The sequence below is a fragment of the Apostichopus japonicus genome, chromosome 7 (genome assembly GCF_037975245.1).
Source record: "Apostichopus japonicus isolate 1M-3 chromosome 7, ASM3797524v1, whole genome shotgun sequence".
NCBI lineage: Eukaryota > Metazoa > Echinodermata > Holothuroidea > Aspidochirotida > Stichopodidae > Apostichopus > Apostichopus japonicus.
In genome coordinates this window covers 1,602,189-1,627,075 of record NC_092567.1, presented here as the reverse complement: position 1 = coordinate 1,627,075, position 24,887 = coordinate 1,602,189, and the positions used below count along the sequence as shown (strand labels likewise).

The 24,887-nt window shown below is 36.8% G+C and overlaps 1 protein-coding gene across 1 annotated transcript; it reads left to right on the top strand.

Moving 5' to 3' along the window:
• Positions 1 to 263: 263 nt before the first annotated feature.
• On the top strand, positions 264 to 20,475 carry LOC139970133 (uncharacterized). The gene is made up of 24 exons (XM_071975784.1): positions 264 to 282; positions 1,008 to 1,218; positions 2,154 to 2,311; positions 2,979 to 3,248; positions 3,781 to 4,068; positions 5,387 to 5,560; positions 6,123 to 6,317; positions 6,913 to 7,047; positions 7,552 to 7,631; positions 8,011 to 8,191; positions 8,453 to 8,566; positions 8,884 to 8,974; positions 9,792 to 9,909; positions 10,349 to 10,401; positions 11,167 to 11,293; positions 12,738 to 12,841; positions 13,914 to 14,013; positions 14,721 to 14,871; positions 15,387 to 15,453; positions 16,567 to 16,633; positions 16,928 to 17,016; positions 17,642 to 17,768; positions 18,850 to 18,891; positions 19,408 to 20,475. Exons 1-24 carry the CDS (start codon positions 279 to 281, stop codon positions 19,534 to 19,536), a joined length of 3,075 nt encoding a protein of 1,024 aa, XP_071831885.1. The 5' UTR covers positions 264 to 278; the 3' UTR covers positions 19,537 to 20,475.
• The last annotated feature ends 4,412 nt before the right edge of the window (positions 20,476 to 24,887 follow it).

Below are 24,887 nucleotides of genomic sequence, written 5' to 3'. Positions count from 1 at the left end.
TAGTACGTATAACACTGCTGCTATTTAACCAAGGCTTGAAAGCATGTTCTATTTGGACGTTTTCTCGGTGATCTTAAATCTAAAATACTACACCAGATCATTTTGTATTGCTCGATAAATACAAGATGTAAGGTGTTGGAACGGGTACCAGTAGTGTTATTTATTTAGCATTGTATAATGTGATTGTACGTGGTAAGGCATTCCTACTCTGAAATCACATGTTCATATGCTTTTCCATACAGGATGTAACTGGCGTCTTTTCTGTTTGTCTTTCATTAATGGGTGAGTTCATGATTTATTTTAACGTCATCTCTATAGAGAGGTCCTATTATGGTACGTTTATAAGCTGTTAAAATGTATTCTTCTTAGATAGAATGTTTGCATATTTAGCAAATGGCAAAAAACTTCAAGTAACACAGACGCTATGCACTTACGGCACATAGAAGTTTGTACTTCTACTCTGACAATTTCAACTACGGGTGAAACATGCAAAGAAAACATTGATAAGTTATTTCAGAATATTCCTGGGTTTATTTGCTCACAAATGTTTGGTTTCCCTATTCCTACGAAATTGCTTATAATGTAGCTTTATCGAAAATTAATAGACGCTAAGAATGTCATTATAAATAAATGCAATAATACAACAACAAAAAATCACACTAAACATTACGTTTCTCCATATGAACCAAAAAGTAAAAATAAAAAAGGGGTATTTTTCACCCTTGTAATTATAGATATGATAAATTTTGCCAATGTATGAATACTTTTCGTACTTTTTTTGTAATATAATGTGTAAAGAATTATGTAATTAATGTAAAAGGCAATATAATGTTAAAATTAACTGCTGAGTGTGTATCACAATGGAATGAAAATGAATCGTGGTAAGAAAGCGAACATTTTATTTTGCAAAATCAATTCCAAAACCGTTCGATACAAATACATATAAGATTTCTTTGTTTCGAAAGTACGATGAAAACGCTCATTTCCAAGAACATCGTTTTTTGAAGTCTTCCTTTCAGAACCAATTTGTTCTATGCAAAGACTTGGTAAGTTCTGCGCAAGTCCCTCTGAGATGCATCGGGATAGATGCTGGTATGTTCCGAGCCACGCCCAGCATTCTTCATCGGAGGCGTCGGCATTTTGTGCGGTCATGGAACCAACTGGGAAGCTCGCAGTCATAGACGAAGACAGTTTGACTGAGATACCTCACTTATTAAGGTAGGTAGGCATACATTTTGACGAGAGAAACATCTTACAGGAAGAGACAGTGACAATGGGAGTGACGAAATGTCGATCACAACCTTTGAAGTTACATTCAGCCTTAGTAGATAATGCAACGACAAAAAATATTCTATACTGCTAGTTACAAACCCCATCTCTATATCACTAACTCGAAATATAGTTGATTGAATGAAACCTATTTTGACTGGCTAAACATTCGATTCTTCCAGGAGTTGATCGGAATTGGTGTTAGGTGACGTCATCACGACACCTGCTCTTCAAAAGCTGTGCTATCATTTTATAATCCTTTTTGTTGAATTTTCCTTATAATTTAATACATGTGGAATGTTTCCGTAGCTGTCATTGTACTTTGTATCTATAATTTCATTTAAAATGTATTTTTTAAGTAGAAACATTAGTTTTCTCTATGGTTAAATTCACTAAACATCATACAGAATAATAATAATTATAGTAATATTAACAATCATGATAAAAGACATGTGCAGTTCAACTGCGGTGATGTCATCACTAACCCTGCTGTAACCAGATGCATTCACAATAAAACACAAAATTTGAAGAAAAAAGTCATATCACACAAGTCATCACTTCCAGCCATCTAAATATCCATTGAAGGGAAACTTGCATCAGTAAAGTACAGGGACCACTATCAACTAAAAGCTGGATGATAGTTCAGTTGGTAGGGCGGTAGGTTTAATAAGGGACTCATAGAGGGTACAGTAATTGCTATACAGGGACCGCTACCAACTTAGAGCTGGATAGTTCAGTTGGTAGGGCGGTAGGTTGAATGGGGGGGGGGGGCATAGGATGTAAATCAGGACGTGGTAGGTGGAGTGGGAATTTGGATGCTTGGTTCTAGTTTTCCATTGTGCCGTAACGAATTTCCCCGTAAACATTATTGTTTATATCTTAAGACTTTCAGGAAACGAAACTTACCTCATCGATCTCCATCCTCCATGTGATGAAGACTGTTATGCTCTACATCCAGGCTCTTTGACTCCTTGGCAGATCGTGAAGGTGTCTTGCTTATCAGCATTCTCCTTTGTATGTGAAGCAGACGTCATTTATGAAAGTAGGTTCCATCAAGTATACAGTTTACTGTCTTGAGAGAGTAACTTCCAAATGTCAGAGAAACGCACCAAACTGTTTTTCAGTTGAGTGCGCAAGGGGGGGGGGGGGCGGGAGGTGGTGACCCAACCTCCAATCGTCCGTCGTGGAAATTGATTCAGTCGGAGGATTTTTGCCATGCAAAAATTGGACAACTACTGCGGGTGTGTCCTCCCCCTTGCCATTTTTTCAATCGCAAACAAAGTAAATTTTAAGCAAATCCTTTCGTTTTGGGCTACTTATAGAGATCTAATTTATAGTAAATTATGCTCCAGAATGCAACATTTGACGTCTTAATGGGTTTTTTTTTCGAAGGAGGATTCCTAGACCTCCTACTTGGCAATCAGCTTCAATTAACCCTGGAAGGTATCACACTCTTTTATAAAATCCGTCATTTGCCTCTGGTTCTCCAATAAATTTTCAGACCCCTATCTAGTTCAGTCGGGAAAATTGTTAAAGTTTTAATTTGTTTTATTTCTTACTACAATCATGTATTTAACTATTATGATATTTTTTCTAGCCACAGTCCTCTTAATTACCGATATAGAAGTAGGAAGTAACATAAGATGACACCAGAGTCACCTGGACCCAATAAGTCAACGAAAAGTTTGATAATTTTCCATTACTTTCAGCCCCGCCACATATAGAGCTCTCGTCTGTGCAACATCAAGTGACGTCAGGTAACATCAGCGTCACGTGGATTCAGCCATCCAATGGTTATATTGAAAGTTACATTTTAACTGCCGTGGATGACTTGGGAAGGGTGGAAGAAATCTCCATCGACAGAAATACTACCAACGGTGAAATATCAGGTCTATGCATAGGCACCATATACATGTTTAACATATCCACAGTTAATGGTGACGTAAGAGGTTTACCAACGTCATTCATCGACTTCACAGGTATTTATAGCAACCATTCTGATGTCAGCATACTAAAAACAGGAGTTAGCACAGTACTTCATTATACCTATCGGTATAATGAAGTGTGCTCATATTCTAGATTTACGATAATCGGGTTAGTTGGGGTGGTGGAGGGGTGGGGGGGGGGTGAGGGAGGGAAACAGGGCCTTTGTTAAATTGTTAAAAAATAGAAACAAGGACTATGTGAGCGACTAACAAATGTAGTGTATGACCAAAGGGTAAGCACTTAATTGCACCATTATTTTCGGGTGTCCATTTTCCCATCCTAATCTCACAGTCACATAGGCCTACACAAGTACTTATTGAGAACAGAACACCATGGAGTTAACAGTGTGTTAGTTATTGGTAATATTTGCATGAATTTCTTCCATGTGGAATGTCTAATGCACATATTCTGTTATGACGTACAAAGATCCAGTTAACTTGCTGTATACATTTGTTACAAATATCTACCTTCATCTTAACGAAGATAAACTTCCTAATATTTTTTTCTCATAATTCTGTTTCTTAGCGCCATCTGCTGTGACGTGTATTGAAGTATTTCATTCTAAAAACGATTTGACATTTAGTTGGTTTGCTACCATTGGTCAGTGGACTTACTACGCGGCATACTTGCTGAAATTGCATAACGGATCAATAAAAAACTATACGGAATACTTTCCAGTTAATGGAAACGAGATGAACTTGACATCTTCAAAAGGACCATTGAAGGCTAAGTCACACGATTTAATTGTACGTTCGTACCTTGAAGTCGACGGAATTGAAAAATTCTCCACTTTTCGGATTTCAGTTAGCACAGGTTAGTAGTTTAATTCGTTCTTTTAATCTACTTCTTCCTCTCATACTCGGAAGTCTTGATCCCGTTAGGATTGTGCAAACACCGGTCCTTCTGAAATCACTCGTTGCTTACATTGCATTATAAGGTACTAAACATAAAGCGAACAACAAAGACCACCATACGAAAGGACAGAAATCTGCAGTATAATTTTCGGAGGGAGGAGGAGGGGTGGGGTAGGGGGAGGGGAGGGGTAGGTGGAGGGGGAGGGGGAGGTGGATTCTATTCCAGAAAAATTGGGTGAAAATATGAAACGATAAGTCCAAATTTGATCTAGTTTTGCTAGTAAATCAGAATTACTCATTTTATTAAAGTAAATATCATTATTTTGAGGGACAAAACTGGGGAGGGGAAATTACTCCCCTATAGAAGCACACAGGTTAGTAGTTTAATTCGTTCTTTTAATCTACTTCTTCCTCTCATACTCGGAAGTTTTGATCCCGTTAGGATTGTGCAAGCACCGGTCCTTCTGAAATCACTCGTTGCTTACATTGCATTATAAGGTACTAAACATAAAGCGAACAACAAAGACCACCATACGAAAGGACAGAAATCTGCAGTATAATTTTCGGAGGGAGGAGGAGGAGGGGAGGGGGAGGGGGATGGGAGGGGTAGGGGATGGGAGGGTAGGGGGATGATAGGGGTAGGGGGAGGTTTGAGGGGGAGGGGGAGGCGGATTCTATTCCAGAAGAAAAGGGACATTCCCTCAAGTGATAAATTATACAATAGTCAATACAAAGGAAGGTCCATGAAGTTTGGTCCCCATAATTTGGGATGTACAAAAATTAAAAGTCGTATTTTGTAGAAATATTGTAGAAACATTTTCCTTTATAAACAGTAGTTAGTAGAATTGAGTTGTCGAAATATTTACTTGTTCTTACTAATTTGACGTTTATTGTCGAAAAATAACTGTAAAAGGAAATACAGAACATGTTTCGAATAGTTGAACTTTTGATACGAAATGGTCGAAAATTTGACACAAATAGTTGACTTTAGGTGAAATCATATGTATTTCAAGATAATAGTTGATTTCAAGATTTACACAGACACAGCAAAATTTGGGTGAAAATATGAAACGATAAGTCCAAATTGATCTAGTTTTGCTAGTAAATCAGAATTACTCATTTTATTAAAGTAAATATCATTATTTTGAGGGACAAAACTGGGGAGGAGAAATTACTCCCCTATAGAAGCACACAGTCGGTTGGGAAAAGGCCCAAAGTTAGTTTGTTGAGAAAGGCCCTGCCATGTAAAGAATATTGGTTTTCAATTTTGTGCTCAGATGGAGGAGTCTTAATAAGTGTGGGTCTCCATTGTGACGACACCAATAATAACAGCGCACCGTGTGAGTTTGGACATAACAGTAGCATGGATCCTCTTACGCTACAGGGACCCTACTCTCCATCGCCACTATGTTCAGTAGCAAACTACGTTACGTTATCTGAGGATATTAGAAGTGAGTAAATATTTTGAATTATATAAGAGATCAAAGAGGCTAAATGATGCGCCAAGTCACGTAAGGAAACGACCGCGTCACTGGGTTTTATAACACAAGTTGCATATCATTAATATCCTTCTCGTATCATTCCAATTAATATTTTCGTGTTAAAGTTTGGTATTACCACACTGTGAATTGTTATAACGCGTCAGTGCAGTTACAATTGTAGCAGTAACATTAGTGTAATGTTTATCAGCAACACATGGTAGGCTAAGCGATCTATGGTCTAAAGGTACGAAATATCTGTTAAGATGTGTAAGCTGATATTTAATTTTCACAAATTGGAATATGATAAGCAGGAAACTAAGTATGACTATATCACACGACTGTTTTATTGGCTACACATATTAAGGAATAGGGTTTCAGGTATACTCTGGATCTTCCTCATGGACTGCTTGTATAGAAGAGGGGTAGTGGCGGGTATCTAGAGCCACATGAAAAAGTATATAAGTGTACGACATATTAACTATGCCTCATTATGATTCATCAATTCATGACAACTATATATATTTCATGAAAGGGAGACCTTCCTCCACACGTCAAGTTTCATCTACCTTTCCGCCGAGAACGACCGTCGCTCAGGATACTGATGACGTATTCCATTCAACAGTTCATAGCGAAGCAACAACGGATGGTACCGAAATGTGGCCTCTAACCTCACTCGAAACAGAATTGGATTCCAATACTGATATTGCATTAACCAGTGATGATACTCGTACGTACAGGTCAAGCAATATCTTGAAATATGATTCTGTAATTTGATAATTCTTTAGGTCTTTTCAATACGATATTCCTGAATACGGTCATCAATAGAGTTATAGACAGAAGGTTCATTACATCCATAAGTTAGAGCTTTCCATTTCGGTCAATGCGTTATAATACATTTAAGTCGTGGGGGATATCCTGATGTTACAATGTCTCCGATTTTGCGGGAGAGTTTGGTATTCGTTAACTTATGTATATTGTTCGGACTGGGTTATGAAACCTTTAAATACTCCTTTATGGCTTAATGATACCAACGTTACGGGACATATTGATGTTACTTGTTACTTTCTAAGTTAAATCCTTCACAACCAGACAACTTCTATAGATAGGCCTACGTCTCAGATGGTTGTATATGAGTATCGTACTTAACAACAAAAAGAACACACCCCAAACAAAAAGTACTTCCACTTGGTATGGAGCGACATGTTGACACCTGCTTCACGTACACTACGTTAGCATTAGAAGAAGTGAATTCAAGTAATGAAGTGACATCTGTGACAAAATTAATTGCATTTATTCAAACTTGTCAATCAAATCGTCCACAGATCAAAACGGTTGGTTCTTGCAGACTACAATTGGCGGGAAAGAGATATCTGTGGTGACCTCTGAGGAAGTAGCAACATACCAAGATACTGATGAAGAAGAAAAACATCTCTGGGAAAATTGTACTTTTGTTTCAGGTAAATATGTGACTTCACCTTTGTATACGTATGGATTGTACCACTGGAAAGCTAGTTGAGAACTTAGCTGTCATTTAAACTATATCTTGAATTCGTTCTAACACAAGGCTTGTGATTGAAACATGAACTCTCCTGAGGAAGTCTTGATTTTTTGTGTGTAAAAGGTAGATGGGCGCATCAAATCACTGAAGAAGGCTCGGACTGGTTGGGGGGGGGGGGGGGGTTAAGCGGAGGGAAGGGAGGGGAGTGGGCGACGTGTATTATTGGGAATAATCTAGAAAAGTTTTGTGACTAACAAGTCCTGATAAAAACAATTACTGATGTTAGTGATCTATGTAGTAACCTACTATTAATTGTACATCATGTTCTTGCTTAAAATACGGAGATTATTATAAAAGCATGCAAAAATGTCAGGGTAACAAAGTTCCTTGTTTTTGTTAATATTACAATAAATCAGAAAACATTACGAACGTCGCTTACTTACTTTTCATCTACTTTCTTCAGCGTTTAACTCATCTTCAGATAAACTTACGAAATTTGCTTCTAACTTCATCATGTGGGGCTTATCTACAAACAGCGACTCGGTAAGAACTTCGTGTTTTTCTTTAGCTTTAGGTTATATTTACTGTTCCTTATAGGCCTCACTTATTTTAGGAAGACAGTTTGTGAGATAACCATAATATTGTAGATTGTATTTTTTTTATTGTATGCTGTATTGTTACGGGAACTAAGTAATGAAGACTATTATATTGATCGCATTTATTTCGACCGGTAACTCATATCCGTCGAGTTTTATAAGTTAATAGATCCTGCTAGCGTTCCATCCAAGCAAGATTTATTATAGAGGTAAACAAACAAAGACAAAATTGCATATAGTTTATAAACAAGCATAACTTCTTTGTTAGTTGGTGAAGTGTAAAAGTATTTGTATCTAATAGTCTATATTATATCTTCTCCTTACAGAATAATCTTGATATTTCATCTTTTAATAACTCGCACTCTGACATGGATATTAACTGTACATATCCCGTGAATGGCGAATCTCTTACCGTAGATGGTTTGGCGACATTCTTAACATCCGAACTACTGCAGATAACCACAGATGACATCATCATTGAGGTCAAAGATCAACCAGGTATCGCAGGTATAAAATGTTATACCGTATTTGTAATATTATGTCATGCGTTTTATGAAATGTTATCTACTGGTACCGTACTGGTTGCAGATGGTAATGAAATGAAAATGACACAATGTAAGATTTAATGTTGCAAAACCACCATGATACGGAACCCTTATTGTAATTCAGAACTATGTCAAGACGAAAAGTCAACAGAAGAGTAAAATGTGTAGCTACAATAAAGTCGTTCAGTTACTACTCACTGTGCGTTTGCTTTGTATGTTACAGATTTGAAGCTGTTACTTAATCCACTGACACTACTAGAGGATGGACAAGATGCCCTAAAAGTAGAATTGACCTCCAACATTGCCATTGAAGTACCATCAACGATATTGAACAGGAGTTAGGCTTTCCATTCTCGTTATTGTTATGAGTGTCTGAATTAAATTCATTACGCTATTTTTCTTTAAACTTCAATTAATGTTGAAACAACAATTAAGATGTACTTTGATCTATGACGACCTCCATCAGTATATAATGCATGTATTTTCCAAGTTTTGGCCCAACTGAAGATCCAAATACATTTAGGCCTAAATGTTATTACACCTATATAAGTCTTTAATAAATTTAGGACCATTTATTCTGAAACTCTTTGCCTTCTGCATCCTGTCTGAAATGATTCACTGCTACTCGTTTAACTAAAGTATTAACTCTTTCAGCCGACTGTTGTAAAGGACTTCTGCTTATTGAAATGGATGACCGCTTAACCAAAAACAAAACGTTTGATAATTACTGCTCTCAAACAAAAAGGTAAGTGAACCTTAAAATTACATACTAACATGTATTATTAAAAAATGAGATCAGAAAGAAGATAACATTACATTTGCTGTTGGCCTGCATATCAAACTTTTCCAAAATTTGATTTGGAATGAGCGGTGGTGAAGAGGAAGAATATCTCTTTCAAAATAACACGAAACCTTTAGTCAACATCAAAGTTTCAGTGTGCGTCTTGTCACTGTCGATTGACGTTTTCATTGTCACAACAATTATCATTAGAATAATATTATTGTTGTATTTAAATATAGTTTTAGGAGGTGTGCTACAAAACTCTGCTGTTTGCGAAATCCTGTAAAATTTACCAAGCTTAGGTATTGCCTCCACATCATATCTTTGCTCACAAATTTAATATAAATTTGACATTAGTTGCAAAAAAAGAACGTAGAACCAATGTCGCCTCGTTGATGATATTTAGGATATTGTGTGGCAGTGAGTCACGTGAGATGGCGTCGCATTTCAGGACATAGCTCAATTAACATACGTATTAACACTTCATTTGCCTCGAAATGCCATGCAATTAAAAAATAAAAGGATCAGCATGTACGTTTACACTCGTGGCATATTACTTCGAGGTATTTGAAGTGTTTGTGAGGGGAAACAGTTTAAATGTAGAGCCTTACATATCAAAGGGTAGAAGTTAATGCTTGAAGAAATATGTTTAAGTTATAGTCGCACTCTTCACAGCCTTAAATATGAACGCAGTTATAGAAGTGCTTCGTTATGTACACTTTACACTCGATAAGATTGATGCACACTCATTCTTTTATAAGAGAATCCTTTTCACACGCAGTGGTTCCTGCGTCCTTGTTCCGCGGCCATTCCCTGTTGCTACGGTAACATTCTACCCGCCTCCCAAAGGTCTCTTTGACGAACCGATCGAGATAGTATTTTCTCGTCAGAGTAGTTTGGTAAGTACTTTTAAATATGTTACTTTATAGAAATGTAGTCCTGTACGAATATACTATATCCATGTATTTATAATCGCTAAAATAGAAAAAGGAAACGAAAAAAAAAAACGAATACAAATAGCGAGTATGTATTAACTCAAAATATTCCTGGTTTCATTAAAGGACGGTACACACTTGCAGTAACACTTTTTTTACCAATTGCGGTTTTCTACTTTAATATTCTATATTTACAAATTGCTCGTTTAATGTATGAGAAAACTCGAAAAAGGAAGAAAGTTAAGATGGCGTAATTTAATGGTGTAATGTAGTTCTTTACATCAACGGCTTTAACGTGGTCATTTCATAGAACGGAGCGATTAAGATGCCCACCTCATGCCCCAGTTCCCATGTTCGTGCCTAGATGGGACTAAAGTAAATAATTTTTTCAATTTTTTTACAGCCAGAGGTTTCTGACTTCGTTCCGACATGTGGCTGGCTGGACGAACTAAAAAGGTGATAAATTGGAATTAGAATTAAACCAATAAGTTTGTAACTTATCTAGACCGTGTATACACATAGGCTTTACACATTTAAGATGATAAAGACAGCCGTTTCTACCTTGCGCATGCGTTGTAGTACGTACCATAGCAACAAACAGTTTAGTTAGTGGAATTATTTGTTACACAATTTCTCAACTTAATAGAGGAAATATTATCAGTACAAATGCATGTTAAACTACAAAGTTTGAGTATACAATTAACTGTTAAACATATATGTCAGCAAGGCCAATCATGCAAGTGTTAATCGAAGCAGCAGCACAGCGAGGATACTTTGCCATTTCTGAATACTTTTGTTGTTGCCCTTTTCGACAATTTTTCACAATTGCAAACAGTGTTAACTGCAAATGATCTATGTATTACGAATTGCAAAAAACCCATGAGCGATGGTAGGTTCAAACCAAAATTCAAACGTTGCTCATGTTGAAAAAATTAAATAATATTTTTGACATGCTTATATTAAGTTGTATCATGTTAAGGTATTGCTGGCATGGTTTTATTTAAAAGTAACATTGGATTTAACATAGATGGCATGCTGAATTTTTCCTGACATACTGTTCTGTTTACCACATAGCCTGAACTTAAATAATCACTCCATCTTGTATCAGCAGTTACTGTTGTCAATGTTTTACCTATGCAAAAAACTACTTTGCTCGCGTTAAGGTGAACGTTTATGTTATCAAAATCTAAATGTAAGAAAGTGAAATTATTTCTTATACAGTACGGAGACTAACTTGGTTTGGCAAACTGAAGACATGGAAACAGTCATCAAAGATGAAGATACCGTGCTTTGCCTCTCGTATCATCTCACAAGTTTCAGCGTGATAATGAGACCCAGAGAACTAGAGGTAAGCCGAAAGGCAAGATTGAAAAACAGGTCAGAAATATTCTTGATAAATCACCTCAAAAAGTATTCCAAAGAATAAAAGTGCACGATAATCTTTGTAGGGTTGGAACACCGATGTTTTAATATTCTATACAAAGTTTTGGCGTGTCTGTTGCTTTTATAACTTCCATAAGCCTTCATCTCACCAGCTCTCTTTTACGTTTGACGTCTTCTCCATTGCAGCCTCGGTGTGATTTATATGCTTCGTAGCCTTTAACCGATTATTGATCCCTAGGACATGACATGTATTCCTGTAACATAACTGGGCAACGATTATTTAGGCTAGTCTGACAATTGGTATTTGTATCAGTTTTAGAATTTGATGTTAGTTCTGGTGTCCGCATTGTGCTGGTTTGGTGTCGATATTGATAGTAGTAATAGCGTTGTAGCAGTGGCATAATTACAGTATTATTGGTAGTAACATAAGCAGTGCAATCACCAAGAGTACCGGTATTTTCAATGGTTAATAGTCCCAGCAGTAGAAATAGTTCAGTGCTAAGTACTCACAATCACAACTTCCTTCTATAAACATCTTGCGCTCCCATATTTAACTTATATTTAACCAATCCCAATCGTAAATTACAGCGGACAAATATAATAAAATCCCACCAATTTTGTTTGCCACATTACGGTTCATTTTTAAACCCGTTAGCCTCATGGATAACAAGGGTAATAATTGCTTTATGTATCCTCGTCCATAAGACGTATTTGTTACACATACGTCATGCCTCTGCGTATCCTCGTCCATAAGACGTATTTTTCACACATACGTCACACCTGTATATAAACCCCGTCTATAAGACGTATATGTTACACATACGTCATACCTCTTTGTTTCGTCGTCCATAAAACGTTTTTATTACACAAACCTCATATCTCTACGTATCCCCGTCTATAAGACGTATTTGTTGCACATATGTCACACCCGTAGTTATCCCGTCCATAAGACGTATTTGTTACACATACGTTATACCTCTCTGTATTCTCGTCCATAAGATGTTTATGTTACAAATACGTCATACCTCTACGTATTCTCGTCCATATAGACGTTTTTGTTACACATACGTCATACATCTACGTATCATTGTCCATAAGACGTATTTGTTACACATACGTCACACCTGTACTTTCTGAACTGTCCACATGATCCCATAGTTCTTTTCTAGACGATCCAAATTATGTTTGATTTAATATGATTTAAGTTACTAGAATGAAATCGCTATGCATAGTTAATTTAGTTCCCTGTCTTTATATTTGGCTCGGTCATGTGTCAGATAACTTGATCTGGTATGTGTGCGAGATACTTCGAATGTTTGAAAATAACTAGACGCAGTGTCTTAACCAGTTTGCGATTTGTTACCCTCCAACCTGTTTCTTTTACATATTTGTATTTGCTTTACTTCCAGTTACCGACTTCACACTACCAAGCTTTGAGTCTGCTCTCTATGATTGGGTGTATCGTAACTATCACATCAGCTGTCCTCACCATTGGTATCTTCCTATTTCTCGGGTACTGCAAACCCATTTAATAATTCTACTCATTCATAGGACAAAGTTGCCGAAACGCGCTGTGACCGCGAGAGTGAAAAGGTTTACATTCTAAAATCGGTTTACAATCTAAAATTATTTGCGGTGGCTAAACCCAGTAGTACTTTAAAGTGCTAAAAGTAATTGTTTACTTTGTATTCAATACCGTGACAGGAAGTTATAGACATATTTCAAGCGTGATTCTACTTGTGAATTATTAGCGGTATCAACACATATATAGGAATGTTCAGCATATTCGGTAATCGCCGTCATAGAGATGATGTCGAGACAGGAGGGTACTGAGATGAAGGAGGCAGGAAGGGAGAGGCCTGGGCGGTGAGACCACAGTCTCTAGGTCTGTACAACTTACTATGAATGTCGTATGCATTTACAGCAGACTAAAACAAAGACTCGACGAAGGTGTAAATGGTTTCTAATTTATACAGGTGCTTCGTGACGTGATGATGTTTGCGTGTTGTTTCAGAAAAGATCTAAAGCTTGACCTGAAAATTGTTTGGATAACATCCTAAAATATTATAGCAATAAATTGTATGTGTTGTTTACTGACATGCGTCATAAATTATGATCTCATGATCATAGTTCTAGCATAAGCACACTGGAACCGATTTTGTTATCGACTAAGGGCTGGGAGAGGGTAAACGTGGCGCCATTCTAGGGGCCGGAGGCGGTTAGAGTGGCGTAAATCTAGGAGCTGGGAGGGGGTAACCGTGACGACACTATATTCATAAACCTCAACGGGTCAATTTTAATAAATAAGAAGGGCCACTTCTGGTGAATATAAATATGTTTATGTTTGTAGTAATAAACTTATGGTTGAGACCCTAGAACATAAAGTAATAAATAAGTGTGTTACATTATGCACAAATGGACCATTTTGCCGTATCGTGGTGATTTATTGAATGTCCCACTAGCCTTCGAATCTTTATTCCTCCTCCCTCTCCCCTCCTCCGTGACTGAGACCGCTTTCTCACTTACACCCCTTGTGATTCTTTAACTATATTTAAATCGTTTTAACTTTGCATTGTCACTGACAGAATATTACAGAATATACGAATTATTCACAGTAACCTGTTAGCGTCGGTGGGTCTTGGACAACTCGTCTTTCTGATTGGAATTGATAAGACAGAGAGCAAGGTATTCTTCAGCCTCATTCCATCAATTTCCTGATTTCTATTTGAACAATGTGGTTCACATAAAATAAACCTAATGTACTGAATTTATGAAAGTTTCACTTTCACGAAAAGTTTCACGAAAAGGAATTATATATTAGCGACATATGGAAGGTCAAGGAACCTTGTCATTCAGGAAATGCCTAAATGATAAGAATATTTACACAGGTTAAAACATGGACGAATGTATTCATTACGTACTGTAAATACAGCTAATGGGTGGACATGTGATCAATGCGTGTAACAACAAAAAGTTATTTTTAAAACAATTTCTTCCTCATCGACTTGTTCCATTAACTTTTACATTGTCATGACGGACGGAAAACATTTAAGAAGATAAATCTATGCCCAGCTCTTTGAAAAGAAAAAGGTTTCCAAACATTTCGACATGTAGACTACTCAAGAGAACACAATGTGACAACCTGAGTACCAACCCCAACCTTAAAACTAATCCCTTAAGCCTAATCCTTAACGCTAACTGTTAATTGAATTATACCACATCAAACCATCGAAATATTAGCAGTGTTAATGTTCGTTATTCTCGTGGTCAGAACACAATAATGTTAGACATTACCAACTCTTTAAGTTGATCCAATACTAAAATTAATCGTGTAACAGAACTGAAGATCTCGTCTTGTAATTTTCTTTTGATTTTTCTTCTTTTACCTACAGGTTATTTGCTCCCTAATATCTGTTATCATATTTTACTTCCTTTCCTGCGCCTTTTGTTGGATGTTAGTGGAAGCCATCCATCTTTATGTAAATATCGTCCAAGTATTCAGCAGTGAATTCAAGGCCAAGAAATATATGGCACTAGGATGGGGTAAATATTAATCATAACACAAGAAATATATGTCTCTAGGATGAGGTAAATATCAGTCATAACACAAGAAATATATGGCTCTAAGATGGGTAATTATCAATCATAACACAAGAAATATATGGTTCTAGGATGGGGTAAATATCAATCATAACACAAGAAATATCGTTCAATGTCAATCTGATGTGATTTGAAATGAGTCAAATTTCACGAGCGAATTATGCAATTAATAGGCAAACCATCCCAATATTAAGAAAGTTTTCTTCCGTACCTGAAGTTTAAGAGCATAAAATGTAAACACAAATATGAATTGCAGAGCGTAAAAATTAATCCATTCACAGAGTATTACTATTTCCGTTAACCCTCTTTTTAGTGATATACCTTTTATTCATCAGTATTTCTAATCGATTTCGGTCAGGACAAAAGTTAGTCTTAAATGATACTGGAAACAAACTTATCATTCTAAAAGAAAACATCGATTTTTGGTTTTAGTTTGCTGTTGTATTTTTCCTTTACAGGTTTACCACTTTTCATTGTAGGCGTCACCGTGGCAACGTCTTCTCAGCAATTGACTAGCGAAAGATAGTAAGAATCATTGATCAAAAAGCGGATTATACTAACAAGTCAAAGAAATGTTGTACTATGGAATAGATCGACTTCATGTTTAAACTCGATATAATATAGGATTGAGATGTAGATATTTTTCTTGGTAGATATATTTCTTTCTGTCCAACACTGAATTACATGAATATTTCATTCAGTATGGATGCTGCTAGTTATCTCGTTCAAATAGGTGATGTATTCGGGATGAGATATTGTACTCTTACTCGGTACTTGGCCTGCTGCTTACTTTACTGTAGGGGTGGGGGAGGGGGTAGCCTCAAAAAGGTAAAAAAGTACTGTGTGTGTGAACGAAAAAGTGTGTCACGGAATCATCCTAAATCTTAAAGCAGATTGACGTCAAGCTTGGTGAGGGTGGGACGTAGTGCGTCCGTGGCTTATGACGTCACAGTGTAAAGCTCAGAGGTCAAAGATTAAACCATCAAAAACAACATTTTGGTCATTATAAGTGTACGAAATGACACCCTCAAACCTATGTGGGATACCAGACTCTGTAACTCTGCAGCGCATTGTGAAATATTAAACGCCAAAAGCCAAGTCATTAAAGGCTGTTAAAGTCTTTTAACTTGATAAAATTTGTACGAAAATGCGTTTTGAAAACAATTCCTTGACTAAAACTTCGGTAGGTAATGTGCCTGGGCATGGGTTGTAGCACCTGTGGAACTGATCCCATAGGGTCAAAGGTCAGAAATCAAATAACCAATAAAACCTTTTGGCCTGTACACACATATTCAAAAATAACAATGTGGCTGAAATCTTCAAACACAAATAGGATACCACAGACTACATATCCATGTGTTATGTTTTGACTCATATATATATATATATTACTCCCCAGTCATCTATCTTCGATGCATGTAACCTTTCATCAATGCGTTAGGTTTTATAATCTGTGGATGGAAATCTGGCAAACTTTTCGACAGGGTTAACATTACAAATCATGGTTTAATATCATACATTGAGCACAGCTTTACAGAAAGCGTTTAGATATAGCTGGTGTGTACCCCTACAAACCTAATTCATTCTATTTATAAGTTATATGGTGAAAGGTAGTTTCCTATTTTGTTTTTTATTTAGCTGTTGGCTACCGGTAGATGGAACTAAAATCTTGGCCTTCATTATTCCAACCGGAATCATTATCGGGGTAAGTTATCAAGCCTGATTTCATGTTCTGAGGTGACTCAACCATACGTTGTTAGCTGAACCCCAAACAGCTGCTTATTTATCTTGCTTGTTGATTTGTTTATATTATGTTATTGTAAACTGAAGACACTAGTTAATCACTTCCTCTTTGGCAATAAGCTTGATTAAATTTCCTCATTTGATTTGTGCATGTATAAGATATTGGAAAACATATTACTCAGAAAGCATACACGTCATAATTAGAGCATTAAACAATCCGAGATGGTTGTAGTATTTTTTTTTTAATGATTTACAGGTAAATCTGGTTCTACTTCTTGCTGTATTATACGAAATCAACAAACTGATCGATAGAAATATTACTGATGTGAAGATATCCAGATCGAGGTAACATATAAAGTACTGATTCCGTCCCGAGACAAAAGCAATAAAGTGCGTAAAATGAATCCATGAGAGCAACCCACCCGACCCCACCCACACCCGAAGAAATTGGGACATTAAATTAGAGAAATTAAAATATAAAACGGACACAGACACAGAAGCAAGAATATAGTTCGTATTTTATAAACAATGAAGGAAATATAAACTGAAACCAAATCTAAGAAAAAAAAGGTAATTAAACAATAAGTTTCGATAAAATAAGAAATATTTCCAATAAAAGTTGAAAGTATCCGAAGCTAAACGAAGACATTTATGAATAATATCATTTCAAGAAATATAGGTGTAGGCTTTACAACAGTTTTACTAACTCTATTCACGTTAGTGTAAGGCTCGTAACCAAATGAGTAAACTCACTCTACTGTGGTCAATCTTATCATGTTTACTATCCAAGGGGAGCCGAACGATATTAAATACATAGGTAATACGAAGCTAGTGCTTGACATGTAGTAAATGTTTTTCGTCTTTCATTAAATTGGTACCGATTCAGTGTTGTGAATTCTCAACGTGTTTAAGTGTTTGACTTATCTTGTTATTAATGTTTATTTACCCTCTCTTTTTACCATGGTTTCAGGACTACAGCGAAGACTTTGTTACTCATGTTACCACTGATAGGTTTACCTTGGTTATTGGCTTTCTTCGCCCTCAATTCTAGTCTGGTTGTGTTTGATTACTTGTTCAACATCTTTAACGGTTTTCAGGTAACTTTGGTTTCCAGAATGTCAATGTATGTTCTTTATCTTTACTTTTAGTGACCGTTTCATTATTTTGTTACAGAGTAACGATGGTCATGTGCTGTACATATCGTAAAATTACCGTGCTCATATAGAAACGGAAAAGACGTAGTGGTTATAACTTATTTAGTCAAGACGAATATTAACCATCCATGATGGCCACAATATGAAGAAATGATTTAAGCTGCAGGTTTCTTGAAGACCAATATGTGTTTAGTCTTTTCGTATGTTATCTTGAACAATTTTATGAACACGTATCACAAAATAAAGTTCGATGTAAGTGTGCTTTTGCTAATATATTCGAAGAGTACCCCCCCCCTCCCCCTCCTAACAAAAAGTTGACAATTCTCAGTAGGTACGTCATCTAGGTAAACATTTATATATTTTATATGCCAATATCAAGCTCTTATAACTTTCTGTCTATAACGTTTCAAGTTCTGAGTTAAATGTATTCTATACATCGTAAACAAACTAATCATAATAACGGCCGATCTGTTCCATCTATCTAACTCTTCAATTAACGAACTGATTCCGATATTCCTTACAAAAATCACAGTATTAATTACAGTTGTTAACGTAACCAGTGGAAGGAGCTGACGATGTATATTTAGACATTGATGAAATATGGCACGAACAGTATGTGTGTAAACCTATATATATAAAAGGACGGAATTCACCTCCTTTTAGTTCTCTTACTCGTCTACATGCATATTCATTGCACAGTTGGATCTACTCATCCGGCTACATTAATATTACATGGAATGTATGGCAGTTCATTCGCATTGATAAATGAGAAAAGTGTAAACTAACTAGATCAGTCGTTTTGTTTGTTACATAGTCATGTCTTAGTTAAACTGGCACAGCATATATTACCTTTCCTGTATGCACCGTACTACATTCAACCCTGCCTTTATGATGCCCAAATTTGCTCCATGACACCCATTGACTAACTTGCTAATTGAAAGAGAAGAGTTTATAATTTATTTCAAAGTTCATTTTTTATTATTCACGATAGTAAGTCTTTATTTCATTCATACTGCTTCCGCAGGGGCTGTGGATTTTTCTCATACACATCGTGGGTAACCAAGAGGTAGGCCAAACATTCCTACTGTTCTATACGGAAATGAGCCAGCAAGTTATACGATGTTTTATCGTGCTGATTATTTTACCGGTTTGGGTTACAAGTGTGGTGATAAATTATTGATTGCATTAATAGTAACCATTATTTTGCATAACTATCATCAATTAAACTTTCACATTTATATTAAGCTAATTTATTAGATCCATTTCCTTACCTTGAATAATAGCTAGTTCGATTTCGTTTTAGATTTTGCAATCGTCAAAGTCACGTTGTTATCGATACGTTCGTTTTAAGTTGCTACCCAGAATAAAATGTCGACAGCAAAACCGAGGTGTGTAATATAACATATAATATTCCCTTGTTAACAGCGCAAACCTGTAAGAAGTCGTATTTGTATTTTGCTGCAGACTTCTCACTGATTGGTCGTTTTAACACTTCCGACAGAAGCTTCTGCTTCAGAAAATAGCGTATGTGCCACAAAGGTACTTTTATATATATTTGTTTACATATCTGGTCATTTTATAGGTTCGTCATCGACTTCGAGCCAAAGTACGTCCTCAGTCGGTCAAGAGTGACTGGACTGTTCGCTCCACAACGACGACGACACGTAATAGTCGGACTATACCAATGTCAGATATGGAGAACAACAAATAGTGGAAATGAAGTCTCTTAGGTCAGAGAATGAGAGTGGAAAAGGAGAATAAAGCACATGAATCATGCAAAGGAACGTACAATGGTTTTATGGGATGGATTCTTGTTTGTTGTTCCAGAGTTGCATTACATGTACTCAGATACTATAGTTAGATCGACTTCGTACCATGAAAATGTCAACATTCAGTAGAATAGCGTCCATTCAGAGTAAAACTCACACAAAGTTATCAGAATATTTGTAATTATTGAACTTTTATAAATAACTTGCAGAAGACCGTGTTTGAAGCATAGTTCTGATATTTTACGATATTGGTTTTCTCCTCCTCCCCACACCCCCTCAGCCCTCCCACATTTTCACCTATATTACCTTGGTTACCCGATATTGGAGAGTTATTCTACGAATAATTTTATTCTACGAATAAGCCTGCTGAGTTGCAGACTAAGATTAAGTTTTGACACTTTTTAAGTTTAAGATTATATTGCATTTCGCCCACGAATATCTATTCGGATATATGTTTAGAATGTTGTGGCGACTCTCCAATATATAGTTTTTGAAACCCTTAAAAGTGTCACGACCGACTTTTTGAATGCTATAGTTTTAGTAGAATGCTTAGCAGTGTGAGTGGATAACGTCAAGGTTAAATCTGTTATATAACATAGAAGGTAACATTGAGGGTAATAAAATTTCATAGCTTAAGCTTAAATATGACAAGTACCACAATGAGTATTTTCATATCATTCGTGTACCAGTTCTTCATCAGTGTATGAGTCGATACCTCAACCTGTGTAGTATCTGTTCCCTTTCGAGGGGAATGGTGATACACACCGTACCCGACGATGATCACACAGTCACAGTCCCAATGCAAGGGGAATAGGGTTGAGAGCGGATCTGTCGTTCAGTAGTTTGGTTTTCGTGCCCAGGTTCTTTCCTGGGTGACTTTTCTAATAAAGTACCCCAACCTGTATTCTCTGTCTCATAAGGTTTATGTAAAAAACTTTGTCTCCATAAATATAGATAAATTCAGCAACGCACGAATGCCTACCAAACCACTTTTGGTTTCGATGATAATCGTAACCTATGCAGTCATGCTGGCGGAGAGAGTGTGTGTCTGTGTGTGAATGTACGTGTCAGAGCGGGTCAGGGCGATACAGCCAAGGGACTGATAAAGTCATAAATGAGATCATTTGACATAATCGCCCCGTGGGGCGCATTTTTTTCCCAACAGGTTTGCAAGTGTGCGTTAATAGTCGTCCATGATTGGTCGGAACAGTTACGTCATCACCATAGAAACCTTCACTTCAAGGTTCTGCATCCATTTGTTGCAACGAAGATATATCCGTTCAAAATTACCCGTAGCTTTTCGTACATATATTTAGATATGTTTGGAATTGGTTAAGACATATTTAGCACACTAGTATCGTATGATCTACTTTGATGGAAGTTTTCTGTGAAGGCATTAATCGATAACATCGCACAGTGAAAGTTTCGTACAGGGTACATCTCACATGCGCTGTGGGCCTATATGTATTATAACTCTGTACACAATGCAGTGACGGAAATATATCATACTATACACTATATTGTTTTGCGTATACTCACACAAGACTCGTGAACTCGCGTAGTGAAATTGCTTTTAGTGTAGGCCTACCCAATCCACGAAACGAATTCTGATTTCAATAGAACTGTTCACGAAACGTGGATAACGTAAACACGAACCGAATAGAATGTAGCGTATGTATCATAAGTGAGGTCAACATGTAATCCAAGCATTAAACTCTGTACACAGTACAGTGACGGAAATATATCACACTATACACTATACTGTCTTGCGTACTATATTCACTCAAGACTCGTGAACTCGCGTCGTGAAGTTGCTTTTAGTGTAGGCCTACCCAATCACCGAAATGAATTCTGATTTCAATAGAACGGCTTACGAATCGTGGATAACGTAAACACGAACCAAATAGAATGTAGCGTATGTATCATAAGTGAGGTCAACATGTAATCCAAGCATTAAAAGTAAAGTTAGGGCGTTTGAAGGGAAACCCCTTAACTAGACTCAATCAAGTGTCAGTGTGTAACTCAGTATATGTCTTCGAACTTCCAAGCGATGGTTATTATTTATGCTGACGTCACGAGCAATCTGATTAGCTGAAAATTCCGTAATTGCAAACCTGTTTGGGAAAAAAATTCGCCCGGGGGTCTGAATTGGTTCTATACGGGCCTAACTGGTGTTTTGGGAAGTTATCAGGCGAGCGAATGGATTTGAGGATCGAATCAATTTTCCTTTATAGTTCTCCTTGTTGACCTTCACATGTCTACTTCGAACGATAACTCTCTCATCTCGTCTATCTCATCAAATATAACATCTTCACTGGGACATTCCAAAGTCCTCTCCGTCTTTATAGCACGTCGCAATGCATTTGATAACCCCGAGAGGGGTTTGCTCTATCCTCTTTCTCATCCCCCCCCCCCTCCCCATCCATCCACACCTCCAGCCTCTACCAAATTTCGTCCTACAACATCATTCATTTAATGTCGCTCCAGTCGACAGAGCAGAGAACCCCCCACCCCTCACACACACCACCACCACCAGTGTGGAGAGGATGCCCCGTGCTTCCATGCATGGTAGGTCACTGTGTTCATTTATGTAAGAGATGAACATTTTGATTCAAATATAGGTGGAGAGCACACGCCGATGAAATTACAACACAGTGATCAATAACTTGCATGTGTTACCCCGTTGAGAATTGATTGATAATTCGATCAACCACCAACCCAACTATATCTCAGTAAATCTTTCACCTCCTCTATACCACAGATCAATAGTTAGGAAACCTGGACTACGCCATGACACAGTGGCAGGCGCGCATCGCCCGAAATATCAGTAGCGAAAGATATCTTTTTGGAGCTTCTTTATACACAATCAATACAGTGCGTACTGTGTATAAAGTAATGAATTAAATGACCAATGGGTTCACTATAGGGATATATAGTCTACGATGAAACCAGAGAAGCAGGAGTGGATTATACAAGTAATCTAACTTCAATCAAGTGTCCCCTTTGCTTGACACAGGGCAAATCAAAGCGATACAGGTAATGACTGAGCAATTGGGATCTAAGGGTGAATTGGTCTTGACAAAATCCGTGAAGATATTTTCTGATAAGTTAAGAAAAACAGTTATAGCTAAATATGAACAGGCTAGATAGAAATAGGCTAGATTTTAAGTTAGCTAGATCTGTGATACCACGAGTGTTTAAGAGAAGCGAGTAGGGGCCGCAATATTCAAAGCGTATTTTACCAATTTCAGTTTTAAACCTAGGGATACGAAGCAAGTTGTAAACGTCAGAGCGTAGTAATCGGGTAGGGGCATGGCGAACAATACAATTACTCAGGTGAACGGGGGCGTTCCGAAAAAACAATAGTGAACTAATGAAGTTATCTTAACAGGATTGTATACTTGACTGGCAGCAAGTACAGAGAGTATAGAATAGAGAGAGAATCTCGATTATTAAGAACAGCCAGGGTCTTTGCAATGGCCATTTCTGATGTTGAGGTCTTTACACTTAAAACGAATCGAATTGTGTTACAGAAATTGTATTGAATAAATTCGGAATTGTCATTTAATGAGAAGAATTTCGCCAGAGCTTCGTTCTAATTTTCGTTATATCATGAGACGATTCGTGTGGGATTAGTGTTTCCTTTATAGTCTTAGAAACTAACTGCAAATCGAAACAACATGTTCCCCTTAGTTGTGTCCGGTACTGACTGAAATATCTATAGATGGTGTGCGCCTGGTATATAGTGTCAGAATCGAACACTACGAAGAGACTATCTTGACAAGTACCCATAGTTTACAATGTTTTTTTAAGTTACAATCATTTTAATTTTGGTAGTTACAATCATTTTTTCATCAAAGAAAATGGACAAATTTACTAATTATTTGCAAATGCAGCCAAATACTTGTGTACTGCTTATATGAAGTATGGATTATTGGTTGCTATTGAGACCTTAACGATTCCATCGTTACTTTTTTGCTGCAGGGAAACCGGCGCGAGTTTTTCTGCAGCAAATTCACCAAACACATTGTTACCATGCAATGCCTACATTCGATTTAGGTACTAATATGATTAATCACGCAAACCCGAAGCGTTTCTGCAAACAGACTATTAATTGAGTCGTGCTTTGTGATATCGTTCTTTTCCGCCAAGGAAAGGTAGCGAAGGAATAATGACAAATTGTCCAGTTATTTATTTTTTTCAAGTAGTGATGTTAATGTGGTTGTCTTGTGAAACCTGCTTTATGATATTTTTCAGACATCAATGTTTGGTCTGATGAATCTTGTACCATTGATGATAGGTTTTATAATTGTATTGATGAAAATAAAAAGCAACCAAAAAAATTCACACAGTAAATGATGCACTCTTTGCATCTATTAACGTAAATTAGAACAGGCAACATGTAAGAAGCATTGGTGAAGAGGAAGCAGCCATTAACTAATTCTCTTTGAAACACGAAATCCGTTGATTTATTGATTTACTGTACGTAGCACGTTAAAGCCGTGTCGTATAAGAAGAACGTTCAGATATGAAACATATCCTCCTTTATAAAATGGTGCAATTTACCTTAGCCACATGATGGTAACTTCACGTTCAGTTTAAATTGTTATATGTAAACTATAATTTTGGATACAAGCAATAAGTAAGTGTTTATGATCATACGCGTTAAATATACACCGCCTGTGTAAACGTAACGACTTTATCGAGGAATAAAACACATTATTGTGGTAAAATACTAAGAGACTGCTTTGTTTACAGCAAATCTCATTACATAGATACATTGATCATATTTCAATAACATTTAAAATCAAGCGATTTAAACCTGTTTTAACCGTGCACAATACGCCCAACTCCATTCGTTGAAACTTCGCCAAGCTCTTTGATGACTCAGTTTTCAGTTCATTGGTGCAACTTTACATTCCGACCTGTAGTTCTCCCGCCCGGAATCACATTTGTCATTCACGCTTATCTTTACAAACGTTTTAGACTGTTCACAAATGGCGTCAAATGAAGAGCCGAAAGTAGTACATATTCATACAGAATAAAAACGTCAACAAAATTGTACAAAATGTAAACTACAAACTACTAATAGTTAACTTTACTCACGTGCCTCCACCCATATATTATGGGTAACTAACATCTGTAGTTACTTTAACTTTCTTAGTATATCTGAAATATAGTTCTTAAAAACCTGCACTATTCATTTGTTCTTTAGATATGACATATCTCTAAAATGGAAGTAATTAAAGAAAGGAAGGAATGAAAAATAAGATATTGAAACATATATATATAT